We start from the raw sequence: 12274 nt of genomic DNA, 5'->3' as shown, positions 1-12274 counted from the left end.
ATAAACTATCTACTTTATAGTAACTAAATTTATAACTATTATAATATAATATTAACATGATAAAGAGAAAATGCTCGTATTATAACAATTATGACATGTAAGTGTTATAATATAGTATTATTAATGTTATCAAAATTGAAATATCTATGTTGTAATAATTAGAGAACATTTTTATAAAAAAAATGATAATCCCAGTTAATTGTGATTTTATAGTTATATCAACCTAGTATAAAAAATAAGAATATTTTCATAAAGAAAATACCTTTAGGTGGGTTGAAATGATATACTATTTTGATAATAAATAAAAAATAAATGCTCTTTTAATTTTTGCCGTCCGTAAATAGTTTAAACTTTAACTGCTGAAAACCACCTAAAATAGTTTCAACCTATAAATAGTTTCATTAAGTTAAAAAAAAAACATTCAGTAATTCATGAATTAACAGTATAATAGTTTACAAATTAATATAACAAGATTTGTAGAACTTCAAGGATTATTTCAACAATTCTAAAATTTAAAAAGATATTTCAAAAATAACAATACAGTATAATTTAAACTAGTATATATTTAATAAAAAAATTAAAAAAATGTCATAATACAATTTAAATATACAATGTGCTACCGACTTACCTTAATTATTAAGTTAAATTATTTATCTCAGATTGAAAATATTGTCATCCTTATTGAAATATGTAATTTTGAGGGAGCTAGACAAAATATCCCTTTATTTTAATAATAAATTAATAAAGAGACAAAAATTGCCACGTTTCGATTTAGGAATCATGATTCATCATTTTGTATACGTGTGCAAGCTCGCAGACGGACGCGTGGCAGCGAAGAGGAGGAGGCGCCGCTTCGTCCTCGGCGCGTTAAACTGACGGCATCCGAATGCGCGGCACCACGCAACCACAGCGCAGCACCATCGTTCGTTCTCTTTCCACCACCACAAACCAACAACGCAAGCCTCCTCCATGATCTCCTTAATTGTCTCCATCTCCTCCCCTCGGCGCCAGATTCCAACGAGGAGGTCACTTTCCATCTCCTCCTCCTCCGCCATCGGCCACGCCGGTCCACAGATCCCCAATCTTGGCGAAAGAGGGAAATTTAACAGGAGCCGAGAGGGAGAGAGAAAAAAGAAAGAACTTGAATCCGATGCCGAGCAATGTTGCCAGTGGCGGAGCATAGGCAGCCTCATTGAACCCCAGCCGCTCGGAAATCCCTAATTCCCTGTTCTTTCGCGTTGATTGTCTGAGATTTCTTCGCTCAAGCGAGAGAAAGTTTGCAGATTTACAGTTGTGTAGGATTCGATGTGGAAATTGATCGTTTGGTAATTTAAAGTGAAGAACTTTGTACCATTGCCAATTGAGTAATCGCGATTTAAGGAGGAGGAGATGTCGGGCTACGTCGGCGTTATCGTTTCCGATGCCGGGCTTCAGAGCCAATTCACCCAGGTCGAGCTACGAGGCCTTAAATCCAAAGTAAGCATTTTGAACCCAGTTCCCATTTTTTCCATAGCGAAAATGTCGTTTCTTAGCAATGAGTCTTGGATCTGGGATCGTCTAGTACCTTTCAGCAAAGAAGGATTCGGGGCATGTCACAGCTGCAAATTTGCCGCCTGTTTTGGCCAAGTTGAAGGCTCTCCGTGGTGCTTTTACGGTGGAAGAGATATCTGAAATCCTGAAAGCTTCCGATCTAGATGAAAACCATGAGTTGGACTTCGAGGCATTCTTGCGGGTACACTCTGTTGGCTGCAATCGTGTATCTTGCGTCTTACTTTGGCATTTGTTTACCTGAATGGCATTCTTTCATTGCGCAGACTTATTTGGAATTGCAAGCGCGGGCTTCCAACAAAGACGGCAGCGTGAAGACTTCCTCATCGTTCTTGAAGGACAGTACCACTACACTTCGTCACACCATCATAGAATCTGAGCAAGCTTTTGCTGTAGCACATATTAATGGTTATCTTGGAGATGACCCGTTTTTGAAGAACTATTTGCCACTTGATCCAGCTTCGAATGATTTGTTTGACTTGGCGAAAGATGGCGTCCTTCTTTGGTGAGCTGTAGCCATTTTAGGCTATTGTATTATTGAAAGATTTGAGTCTGGGTCTTGGGCTATGAGTGACCTATTTTCATATGAATTTTTCCTACATTGCACTGTATTTAGGACAATCACTAAATGTTGAATTGGAGTTCCTACTTTTTTAAATATATGTATATATCTATTGATGTTTTTTTGTTGATTTTGGTTAGTAAATTAATCAATGCGGCTGTTCCGGGTACAATAGATGAAAGGGCAATCAACACAAAACGAGTGCTGAACCCATGGGAGAGGAATGAAAACCATACTCTCTGCTTAAACTCTGCAAAAGCAATTGGATGCACAGTCGTTAACATTGGCACACAAGACCTTATTGAAGGGAGGGTATGTCAGATTCTTTCTGGTTAAATCAAGTTATAGTATTGTTCTTTTTCGTTTATCAATTAGGAAAACAAGGAATGCTTAAAATTGGAACATATCATCTTTAAGGTTTTGTGGAAATCCCTTTCTATAGGAACCATGGACTAGTAGTTGTGCTGACACACGATCATAATTTTAGTTATAACTTGAATCATTCTTTGTTATAGTATATAAATAATTCACACATGTATTCCATGTAGACTCGTAAGGTACATAAATATTGGTCTTCGATCCTCTCCCTATCAATGTAATTGCATTAGATTCATATTTTGAATCATGCATACTCACTTTATGGTATGCTGCAGAGAAACATGATTGAGATTTCTGACCTGGCCATCTAACAGAGAAATGCTAAGTTATACACTACAGAAATTTGTTTCTCTAGTGAAGTTAAAGACAAAAGCTTCACTTTGTGTTTTCGAAGAGGTCACAAGAAAAATAACTTACTCTAGCTTTTATAGTCTTGAGAAAAAAGAACTACTGCTTTCTGTAGACCAAATGAAAAAAAATGCTTTGAATCTTAACCTTTCTTTTTGCACAAAGGCAAGAGAGTTTATACATAATGCAAAAAAAGATGTAATTGTGCTAGTCTATCCTCATTAGAAATTTGTAATTGTTAGGTTCAATCTTATTAATTTTTCAAAAGAAAAATGCAAAATGAGTACCCTTCGTCAAGTATAAAGCTCCCCATACATTCATGTCCCTCTTACTTTTAACTTGATTTTGATCTATTTTGCAAAACTAATTGAATTTTCTGACATACTAATTTTTCCAATGCAGCCTCATCTTGTGCTTGCTTTGATATCGCAGATCATAAAGGTAGTTTCTTGATCCCTCTTTATTCTTCTTTACCATTTGCAATTAGATTAGAGCCAAAAAAAATTGAGACCTCTATGTCGATGCTTTGATCCATTTGCCACCTGTGTTCTTCAGGTAATATTAATTTTATCAGGTTCAGGCACTGGTTTCTATATGCACAGGCTATGCATACTTAATTTGTTACGTGGATCTCTTCTCAGATACAACTATTAGCAGATCTTACCCTGAAGAAGACACCTGAACTTCTGGAGTTAGTAGATGAGAACCAGGTATGCCCTTCTTGGTGTTGATTAGCTTGTTTGCTGATTTATTGCAAAGGGTAACATTGCTTTATTGATATCTTCGTCTGACACAGGATGTGGAGGAACTCTTAAATTTATCACCAGAAAAAATGCTGCTCAAATGGATGAATTTTCACCTCAAGAGAGGAGGATACACAAAAACTATAACAAATTTTTCTTCGGATCTGAAGGTATTATGCTTGGTAAATAAAATAGCAGATATAGTCCTGAGTTCATGTTTCTACTTCAAAACGAAGTAGTTCATGCTGTATTGATATAATGAGATTGACATTCACTATTCTATTCTAGCTGTGTTTTTGTTTTCTGCCTGTAGCCTATTAAAAGTAATTCTCACATCTCAGATATTTCAGATTTCTATTGTTCCTTGAACTGAATGCATCGTCTGCCATACTGCTAATGCATAATCCAATCCAACTGTAATTCAAAACAAGGCTTATCTTGAATGTTTCTTATGAGGGTAGATTTTACGTAATAAAGCTAAACCTTTTCCTGCAATAAGGCAACAAAGTGGTATTCATCTGCCACTTTGCCAGCTGATTTATATCAACTCCAAGTCAAAACACAACTAGGACATAACCATCTTCCATTTTAATTCCTGCATTGCCAATAGTTCCTCTCTGCTTGCACCCTAATACAACAAATCCAACTTCTCAGGATGCCCCTCCCAATAGTCTTCCGCACATGCCTGCTCACTTAATAGCTAACACATTGCATATTTTCTGAAGGAGAATGCAGTCATTGTTAAGGTAGTGTCCTTCCAGAGTTGTTATAGTTTGAGGCTAATTTATGCTTATATATACACCTATATGTACCATGTGTAATTGCGTGGATAATTTTACACAGCTCCTATCAGGGACAAAAGCAGAACTTGTTAAAAAGTTCAGTAATACCAGTTAACTTGCAATTCATGCTACCTTCCTGCCAATTTTGTTATGAGGGTAAATTATGAGTTATTTTATCAAACAAACATGGATGTCTATGAAATACTTTAACTGAAATTTTGAGCAAGTTCAGTCCAAGTATACCTTTTCTTGATGCAAAATTCATTGTGTTTGAGAAGACCACAAGTTGATTTCCAAATACTGTAAGGTGAAATGTGCAGTAACTGAACTTGCACTTGGAATCATTACTAGGATGCAGTGGCTTACGTATATCTGCTTAATGTTCTTGCACCTGAGCATTGTAACCCTGCAACACTAGATGTCACTGATCCAGCAGAAAGGGCTAAAATGGTGCTTGAGCATGCGGACAAAATTGGATGCAAAAGATACTTGACATTTGAGGATATTCTAGAAGGCATCTCTAATCTCAATCTTGGGTTTGTTGCACAGATATTTCATTATAGGTATGAATTTATAAATCAGTTATCTTGTTTTTTTGCATGCACTTCTTTTAATCTGAAATCTCAACCTTTCTGGATAAATTTAACTTTGTTTTTACTTAGTGTTACCTTGCACTTATTTTCTATGGTGTAACAACAATATTAAAAATTTCTTCTTTTTTTTTGTAAAATGGAAATTTATCTCCTATGTTATTTTAAGGAAGTTTTGGTTTCTCAGATAATATAACCATTCAACTGTATTACTTGGCGAGTCTATGTCACTATGGAAGCTGCTAAAATTTGACAGGATGTGCTAAGCTTTTAACTTGAATTTCGTGATGTCTAGCCATGAGGAAGATGCACATCACAAGTATGGTTTCAAAAATAAATAAAAAAGAAAAAATGGTGGACCCTTGTGATTTCATTTAATGATTTCCCTTGATTAACTTGCATGCTTCCATTGCCTTTTTAATTTCTCTTAGCCACTAACTCCTGCATTACCTGAAGGTAATAATCCTGTGATTGTGCCATGCAGGAATGGTCTGTCAATAGACAGCAAGAAGATTTCATTCGCTGAAATGATGCCGGATGATGTGCAAGTGTCTAGAGAAGAAAGAGTTTTCAGGCTGTGGATCAATAGTCTTGGAATACCTACCTTTGTTAACAATGTTTTTGAAGATGTTAGAAATGGGTAAGCATCTAACTTTATGTGAAATGACATTTCGTTTCGGTGTTGTTCTTTGCTAAATTTTGACTCTCCAGGTGGGTTCTTCTGGAAGTTCTTGACAGGGTCTATCCTGGGTCAGTGAACTGGAAGCAGGCGACAAAGCCACCCATCAAGATGCCTTTTAGAAAAGTGGAAAATTGCAATCAAGTAATACAGATTGGTGAACAACTGAGATTTTCCCTCGTAAATGTCGAGGGCCATGACTTTGTTCAAGGAAATAAAAAACTAATTCTAGGTGAGTAGGCTTCTTGTGATGAGACAGTTTGATGACATTATCTTCAATTCAGTTTCAATCTAAATCTGCTACAGCATCAGTCTTGCCTCTTCTTTTTGGCTTCTGTATGAACTTTTACATGCTAAGCTTAGTCCTAAGAAATATACGCTTTCTAACTTGGTTATTGAAGTCTCTACTAGAGATCTGTCTTCTGATGAAATCAAATCATCTAAACATTGTAATTTTAATTTTTAATTATTTTTGGCAATCTGTTCTTTGAAGCTTTCTGACCATTAGGGTTTCCTGATTTTTGTTGTATTTTTACATTTTTATCATTGCAGTCATTCCATGCCAACTTTCTTCTTGTAGGGGTCAATAGAGTCATAATTCTATTGTTGAGCAGAAGCTCTAGGACAAATGTTACTGAGTCATTCATTCTTGTTTTGCTTCATTTGATATGCTTCATCATGACAGTTCATCTGCTTAATTTACTGATTTTTGTCACTGAAGAAAAATATCATATATTCATAAAAAAGACATGCAGTGCGAATTCTTTCAGAGTGCTCCTCACGACTAATGATCCAAAATCTTGTTGGGAAACTAAACCCTACAAATCTTCAAGTATTCTTTGTTTTATCACCACTTTATAGGCTTGACATTATCAGAGTTTTTTTGTTGGATAAGATTACACAGTTATGTGTAGCCTTCTCCATAAAATGGTTTTCCAAAAAGTTGTCAAAACACTGAGAAGGAAGAAGAAGAAGAGAGCAATTGGAGCTTATCGGAAACTTATGTAGGAATTTTAATCCCACGTCTAGTTGGAGGGAGTTTGGGATTTTAGATATAAATGTACCCATCAAGTTATATGTTAGAAAAAGTGGAGTTAACAGTGTCACACATGAAAAATTGCCAGGTAGGAAGTTTCTCTGCCTGGCTGCCATCCAGGCGACTAGTCCACTAACAGGTTGCAAAAGAGTAAATGATAGCATTGTATCCTAAACAAAATTCATTGAACACCTATTGCAAACCCTTGGTAGAGGGGATTAGTTTTTTGGCATGAGTTGATCTATTTGATCAGAATGCTATGATGACATTTTTTTAGTGTGATGTTATTAGAATTATTTGCTCATGAACCTGATTTTCCTTCATTATTCCTTTTGTTATAGCTTTTATGTGGCAGTTGATGAGATTTGATATATTGCAACTACTCAAGAACTTGAGATCTCAATCTCAAGGAAGAGAAATCAAAGACGCTGATATCCTGAAATGGGCAAACACCAAAGTGAGGAGCGTTGGAAGACGGTCTCAAATGCAGAGTTTCAAGGTTTAACATATTCTTCAGATTGTAGAACATCATACCCTAATGGCTTTCATCATAAGGTCTCTTAGCTTGCTTTTCCCTGAGTCTGGCAGGATCCCAGCCTTGCAAATGGCATGTTTTTCCTGGAACTTTTAAGTTCTGTGGAGCCGCGGGTTGTCAACTGGAATCTTGTTAAGAGGGGTGACAGTGGTATGCAATTGTCTGTTTGTGTTCATTTTGTTCCTCTTGACAATCATTCCTTTTCTAAGTGTAGACAAGTGAAACACTTTTGTTTCTCTTGTCATTTGTTTGCAGACGATGAGAAGCGCCTGAATGCTACATACATAATAAGTGTTGCAAGAAAGCTTGGATGCTCCATCTTTTTATTGCCTGAAGATATCATGGAGGTAATATCACTATGAACATCCCAAACAGTTAATAAAAGTTTATTCTGTCGTTGAGCTCCACTTTGAAGCTACAAGATGATATTTTTCGTTTGATAAAAATACACCAACTATTTGTCTTTGAACACCTTTTTGTTTAAGTCGTTTAACTTGTATTCTCTAACATGGCTAGCATCTTTGGTTCTCCAGGTAAATCCAAAGATGACCCTCGTCCTCACAGCCGCCATCATGTATTGGAGCTTGATCCAACTGCTGGAGAACTCGGATGACGATTCATCCTCTCACAAAGCTCCATCTGAAATGTTTCCAGATGATGGCATCTCAGCATCTGATGGAGAAGGTGGGAGTTTTGCCACGAGTATCATATCGACCATCACATCGGAGGATGGTTCTTCGGCAAGTTCAGACGTAGAAGATGGTTGAACGGCAAAGGTGCACCTGCATGAAGCCAAATTAAGAAAGTTCAGAGAAGCCGATGAACGATCGAGGCATGCATGAACTACTATTTTTTTTTCTTTCAAATATTGCGTTCGTTGCACTGTGTTCATATATGTGCATATTTACCAGACGATTCTCTTTGGAAGGGTGTATATTTTATCTGATGAAATTCTTGTAATCCGTCTTAAGTGTGATCCTGTCAAACATATTGATCTTGCTTGTCAGATGTATTGATCTTGCTGGGCATATCTTCAATATCTTCTTTGTTTTGTTTTGGGTTCAATGAACTTGAACTTTTTTCTCCTTTGAAGACTATAAGAACTCGACCGGCATTGTTTGCAAGATATAAAACAACTCTTGTGCATTTCAATCTCCACAATTGTTAACAAACTCATCTAGCCATCTAAAGTTGGGGACTCGAAGATGATGCAACACCATACCAACTAAAGAGAATGCATCCAAGTTTAAGCGAATACATGATCTGCAACTGTCTACTGGAGGGAGAGCTAGCCATCTCTATCCATCCAAAGGTTGGCCGAAAAGGCTCCTAACAAAGATGAAGAATGAAACAAACATCATCCAACCTTAGCATTCCTCTATGAGAAATGAAACTGTAAATCGAATTACTAGAATGCAAGACCATCGCCAGACCGTTACGATAGAACTCATCCAGAATGCTACAAACCATCTGCTTAGTTCAGGTCTCTAGTTACATCCTCTAGTAGAGCATCTGTCAAAAGAATGAAAAGAAAAGGGATACATAAACCTTTTCGACATCTGAACCATTAGTCTACTTGATTGTCGATAGTTGTTGCGCTGAGCTGATGAGATAATACTCGATATCCATAAAATCAAGAGCCTTGAAAAATCCTTGAAGGGAAGGACCTATTTAGAGCATCTCAACAAACTCAGGTACCTTGATGGTACATATCACAAGTTAAAATTACAGTAATGAGATCCAAATTTCTGGACTTTCTTTCTCTTTAGCAAGGTTAGATATTTATAACAAAATTTCCGTAAATTATAACTTCTATTTGTCTGTCACAGAACACCAACATATGTGAGAAGTTCATTTCCTTGGATTCACAGTGGAGAACAAATTTTACACCTTTCAGCTACAAGTGACAAACTCAATTGACATTTCAATACTTTTGGTCTTTGCACATAGGGATGAAACCTTGCACCATCTCCGGAGTAGCATTGACCAGCCACATCAACATTCATGAAAAGTAAGTTGCCAATGGGTGATCACTCATTTGTCTTCAACGAATTGAGCCGTCGCAGTCTCTGGTCAAGCTCAGCCATGACCGCCGGCTCTTGTTTCTTCCTTTCCTTTGTGATGGTGTTGCTAGTCATAGACCCAATTTTGTCAAAAGCTACCTATTTACGGAAAAACAGGTAAAGATGTAATGGTCAGTGTTCAACTGGTAGATTGATGATTGCATTCTTAGGTTAATTCTAAACGAAAATGAATTTCGAGTTGTATCTCTCTCTCTCAATCATGGAATTTAGACAACTTATGTAGCATGAACAGAGTTATTCTTATCTTACCCTCAGCAACTCATCAGGGTCATACATGTGATGGATGGTTCTTTGTAGAATATGAATAACCTCTCCGATTTGTTGAGCATTCAATATTACTTCTTCATTCATCTGCAATTACATTGAAATAGTCTTAAGCAAGTCTGTGATTGATGCACAATTATACACTTCTTTTGATGCTCTTTTGCTGGAATCATTTTGTAGCATTTGATACATAAAAGTTGGTACCTTAAAGATGGCCAAGGCGACATGGAAAAGGACCTTAGCTCCCTCGTTGAAGAGCACATCCCAGACCCGCAAAGTTGTCTGAAAATACTACTTATAAATTAGTCTTTGAAGACAGTTAATAAGAAAACAACAAGATGTAATTCCAGATAAAAGAATCTCCAGCATTTCGGTGTTACATCTAACATGAGATCATCGGCTTATTGGTGTTTACCAAGCTAGAATGTATGACGATAAATTTAAGATTACGAATTGAAAGCAAATGACTTCAGTGGATATGCTTCCACCAAATTAACATAAATTACAACTAGATCGGACTCATATCTGAATAAAGTAGAATATTTCCTCGAAATTCACTTTACCTCAGAAGGCAAGCTTTTTGCGAAGAGGCATAGGAACCATTCTGTGGCAACAATAGTGACATCAAATCCCATAGCTTCCAAATGAGCAGCTATCCTGTAGTTTAAACAAAGTTAACCCACATATTAAGTTTGTAGCATTCAAAAACTTGGTGAAAAGGAGGTGAAAAGGAATAAAAATGGACCTAGGGCACTTTTTGGCAAGGAGATCTCTGAAAACCCTTTGCTCCACATGGCATCCCGAAAGGTTATCGGTGTAGCAGTCACTAACCAGAACATTTTCCAGAAGGACTGCAAGCATCCAAAAGGCATCTTCTTCGGTTTTCATTACAAGCAGCAGCAAAGCAGCTACATAATTTAGACCCTACACAGTGTGGTTCAAAATTTTCAATATCATGGATAGCTAGGTTCATGCAAAGCACTATTTTTAAGTGTAAGTGAAAAACTAAATTCCACTTACCTGGCAATAACCAACATCTGAATCTCTAAATGAATACCCGACAAGCACCCGCCGAAGAGATGCCTGACCTTCGGGGCTGTTCAACCATGGATGAGATGGAAACGTCCGTGGAAGATCCTGCATATATTCCAAAGAATTGATCAAATTAGTATAACCACAAATTTACCTCACAAAGTCTTCATCCAATTGCAAATGAAAGAATTATCTAAATACTTCTTCCTTGATTGAACACAATGGGTACGACAGATTATCATGGTAGTGAATTATTATACTGATCAAAGAACCATTTCCATTTAGACTATCAGTTGTTTTCCTCTGAATTTTATGCAACATACAAATTCTTCAATCAATGAGATTCAAGAACTCACATGATCGATTTGTCGCATGGCAGGCGTGACCTTCCCTTGTGTTGCGCTTATCAGTTCATCGTAATAGCTCTCCGGCACGGTGGATCGCTTCTTTGCCGCGCCAGACACAGAAAGCCACACCTTCGGCCGCAGCACCGGCGGTATCCCCTTTCTGACGAGCTTGTTCAACATGAAGGTGTTGGTGAGCTTGGAGAGCTTCAGAGAGGAAACCCTAATGCCGTCTCCGTTCCAGGAAACCTGCGGCTGCTGCAGGTACCAATTCACCCCCTTGCTCGCCTCCAGTTCCCACCAAACCCTACCCTGCCGCCGCACCCTCTCCCTCACCTCGTTAAGCACATTTACGTCGTCGATGTTCCCCTCCACGGTGAACCCGTACAAGTCCTCGAATTTAGCGGGAAAGGTGGTTTCCTGAATCGAAGGGGTGATCGAGACGGGAGCGGTGGATCTAGGATTAGGGTTCGCGACGGTGGTTATCCAATACGACCTCCCCGGCGGCGTCGCAAACGTCCCGCCTTCGCTGTCCTCCAGAAATTGGTACCGAATGCCTTCGAAATCCAAAGAAAGTTCGCTTTTTTGGATCAAGAACCAAGAAGCATTTGCTCGAAACAACAACAAATGTAGAATAAATACCTGGAGACAAAAAGGATCGGTACATCTTTAAGCGACGAAGAAAAGTTGGGGCTTTTCACAATTCGCCTCCGGAGATCACCATAAAATCAGCAATGTGGAAATTTGAAGCTCGGATTGGTAGAAACGGACTATCAGGTGCTCAAAGATCGAAGCTTTACGAGAAGAAACCGCCCAAATCGAAATCTTCCCCACCAACAACTTCGACAGGACAAAGCGCCTCTTTCTGGATTGATTACCAGGTCCGAGAGAAGCCATGGGAGGCGACAAACTCCATCTTTTCGCGAAAAAGGTTGGATTTCGATGGCGGATCTTCCAATGGAATGAGAAGGAGAGGAAGAGGAAGAGGGCAGGAGAGGAGAGGATTATGGCCGGCGAGCAATGAGAAGAGGAGTGGGAGGATGATATTGCGACCGCGTCCCATGTCGATGAAGCGGGTTGTTGGAGATCTTTCGAGGATAATCTAAGTTTGGATCATTTCCAGATCCATGTCATGTCAACTGTAGGTGGAATGACAAGATTGCCCCTTGTCCTCATTCCAACAGCGATGTTTGACTTTTGTGAAGAAGGGTAAATTTGTCCGCATGCTGTCGTTGGTCCACAATTAGATTCTGCTAAAGAAATCTGAGCTTGGCTAAATATTACGGTGCCAAAGATGGCATTCCACAAGGTAAAGCCACATTTTCTTTTATATATTTATATATATAATT

At 38.1% G+C, this 12274-nt stretch overlaps 2 protein-coding genes across 2 annotated transcripts; one reads left to right on the top strand and one right to left on the bottom strand.

The window, feature by feature from the left end:
- The first annotated feature begins 1234 nt into the window (after positions 1–1234).
- On the top strand, positions 1235–7969 carry LOC141821252 (fimbrin-3-like). Its single transcript, XM_074708657.1, has 14 exons — positions 1235–1476; positions 1562–1732; positions 1815–2053; positions 2251–2422; positions 3239–3277; positions 3478–3546; positions 3633–3749; positions 4713–4924; positions 5436–5591; positions 5663–5862; positions 7008–7165; positions 7255–7351; positions 7457–7548; positions 7735–7969. Exons 1-14 carry the CDS (start codon positions 1390–1392, stop codon positions 7966–7968), a joined length of 2043 nt encoding a protein of 680 aa, XP_074564758.1. The 5' UTR covers positions 1235–1389; the 3' UTR covers position 7969.
- Positions 7970–8984: 1015 nt separating this feature from the next.
- LOC141822092 (uncharacterized) lies at positions 8985–11973 on the bottom strand. Its single transcript, XM_074709518.1, has 8 exons — positions 11568–11973; positions 10938–11482; positions 10570–10686; positions 10295–10473; positions 10113–10206; positions 9754–9831; positions 9535–9636; positions 8985–9363 (listed from the first exon to the last, which is right to left on the bottom strand). The coding sequence occupies exons 1-8, from the start codon at positions 11590–11592 to the stop codon at positions 9232–9234; spliced, it is 1272 nt and encodes a 423-aa protein (XP_074565619.1). The 5' UTR covers positions 11593–11973; the 3' UTR covers positions 8985–9231.
- Between the last annotated feature and the right edge of the window lie 301 nt (positions 11974–12274).

This window comes from Curcuma longa, chromosome 2 (assembly GCF_044706935.1).
Source record: "Curcuma longa cultivar G26 ecotype Majalengka, Jawa Barat chromosome 2, ITB_CL_G26_1.1, whole genome shotgun sequence".
In the NCBI taxonomy this organism is placed as follows: domain Eukaryota; kingdom Viridiplantae; phylum Streptophyta; class Magnoliopsida; order Zingiberales; family Zingiberaceae; genus Curcuma; species Curcuma longa.
Note: the sequence above shows the minus strand (reverse complement) of the source record. Positions and strands in the feature narration are given on the sequence as shown.

Bases quoted from the DNA above. Each gene is read 5' to 3' on its own strand.
- LOC141822092 (XM_074709518.1), bottom strand. From the start codon at position 11,592: ATGTACCGATCCTTTTTGTCTCCAG. The intron at 11,483-11,567 runs GTATTTATTCTA...TGGATTTCGAAG, and splicing joins CCGATCCTTTTTGTCTCCAG to GCATTCGGTACCAATTTCTG. The intron at 9,832-10,112 runs GTAAAGTGAATT...TAGTATTTTCAG, and splicing joins CAAAAAGCTTGCCTTCTGAG to ACAACTTTGCGGGTCTGGGA.
- LOC141821252 (XM_074708657.1), top strand. From the start codon at position 1,390: ATGTCGGGCTACGTCGGCGTTATCGTTTCCGATGCCGGGCTTCAGAGC. The intron at 1,733-1,814 runs GTACACTCTGTT...TTCATTGCGCAG, and splicing joins ACTTCGAGGCATTCTTGCGG to ACTTATTTGGAATTGCAAGC. The intron at 3,278-3,477 runs GTAGTTTCTTGA...ATCTCTTCTCAG, and splicing joins TGATATCGCAGATCATAAAG to ATACAACTATTAGCAGATCT.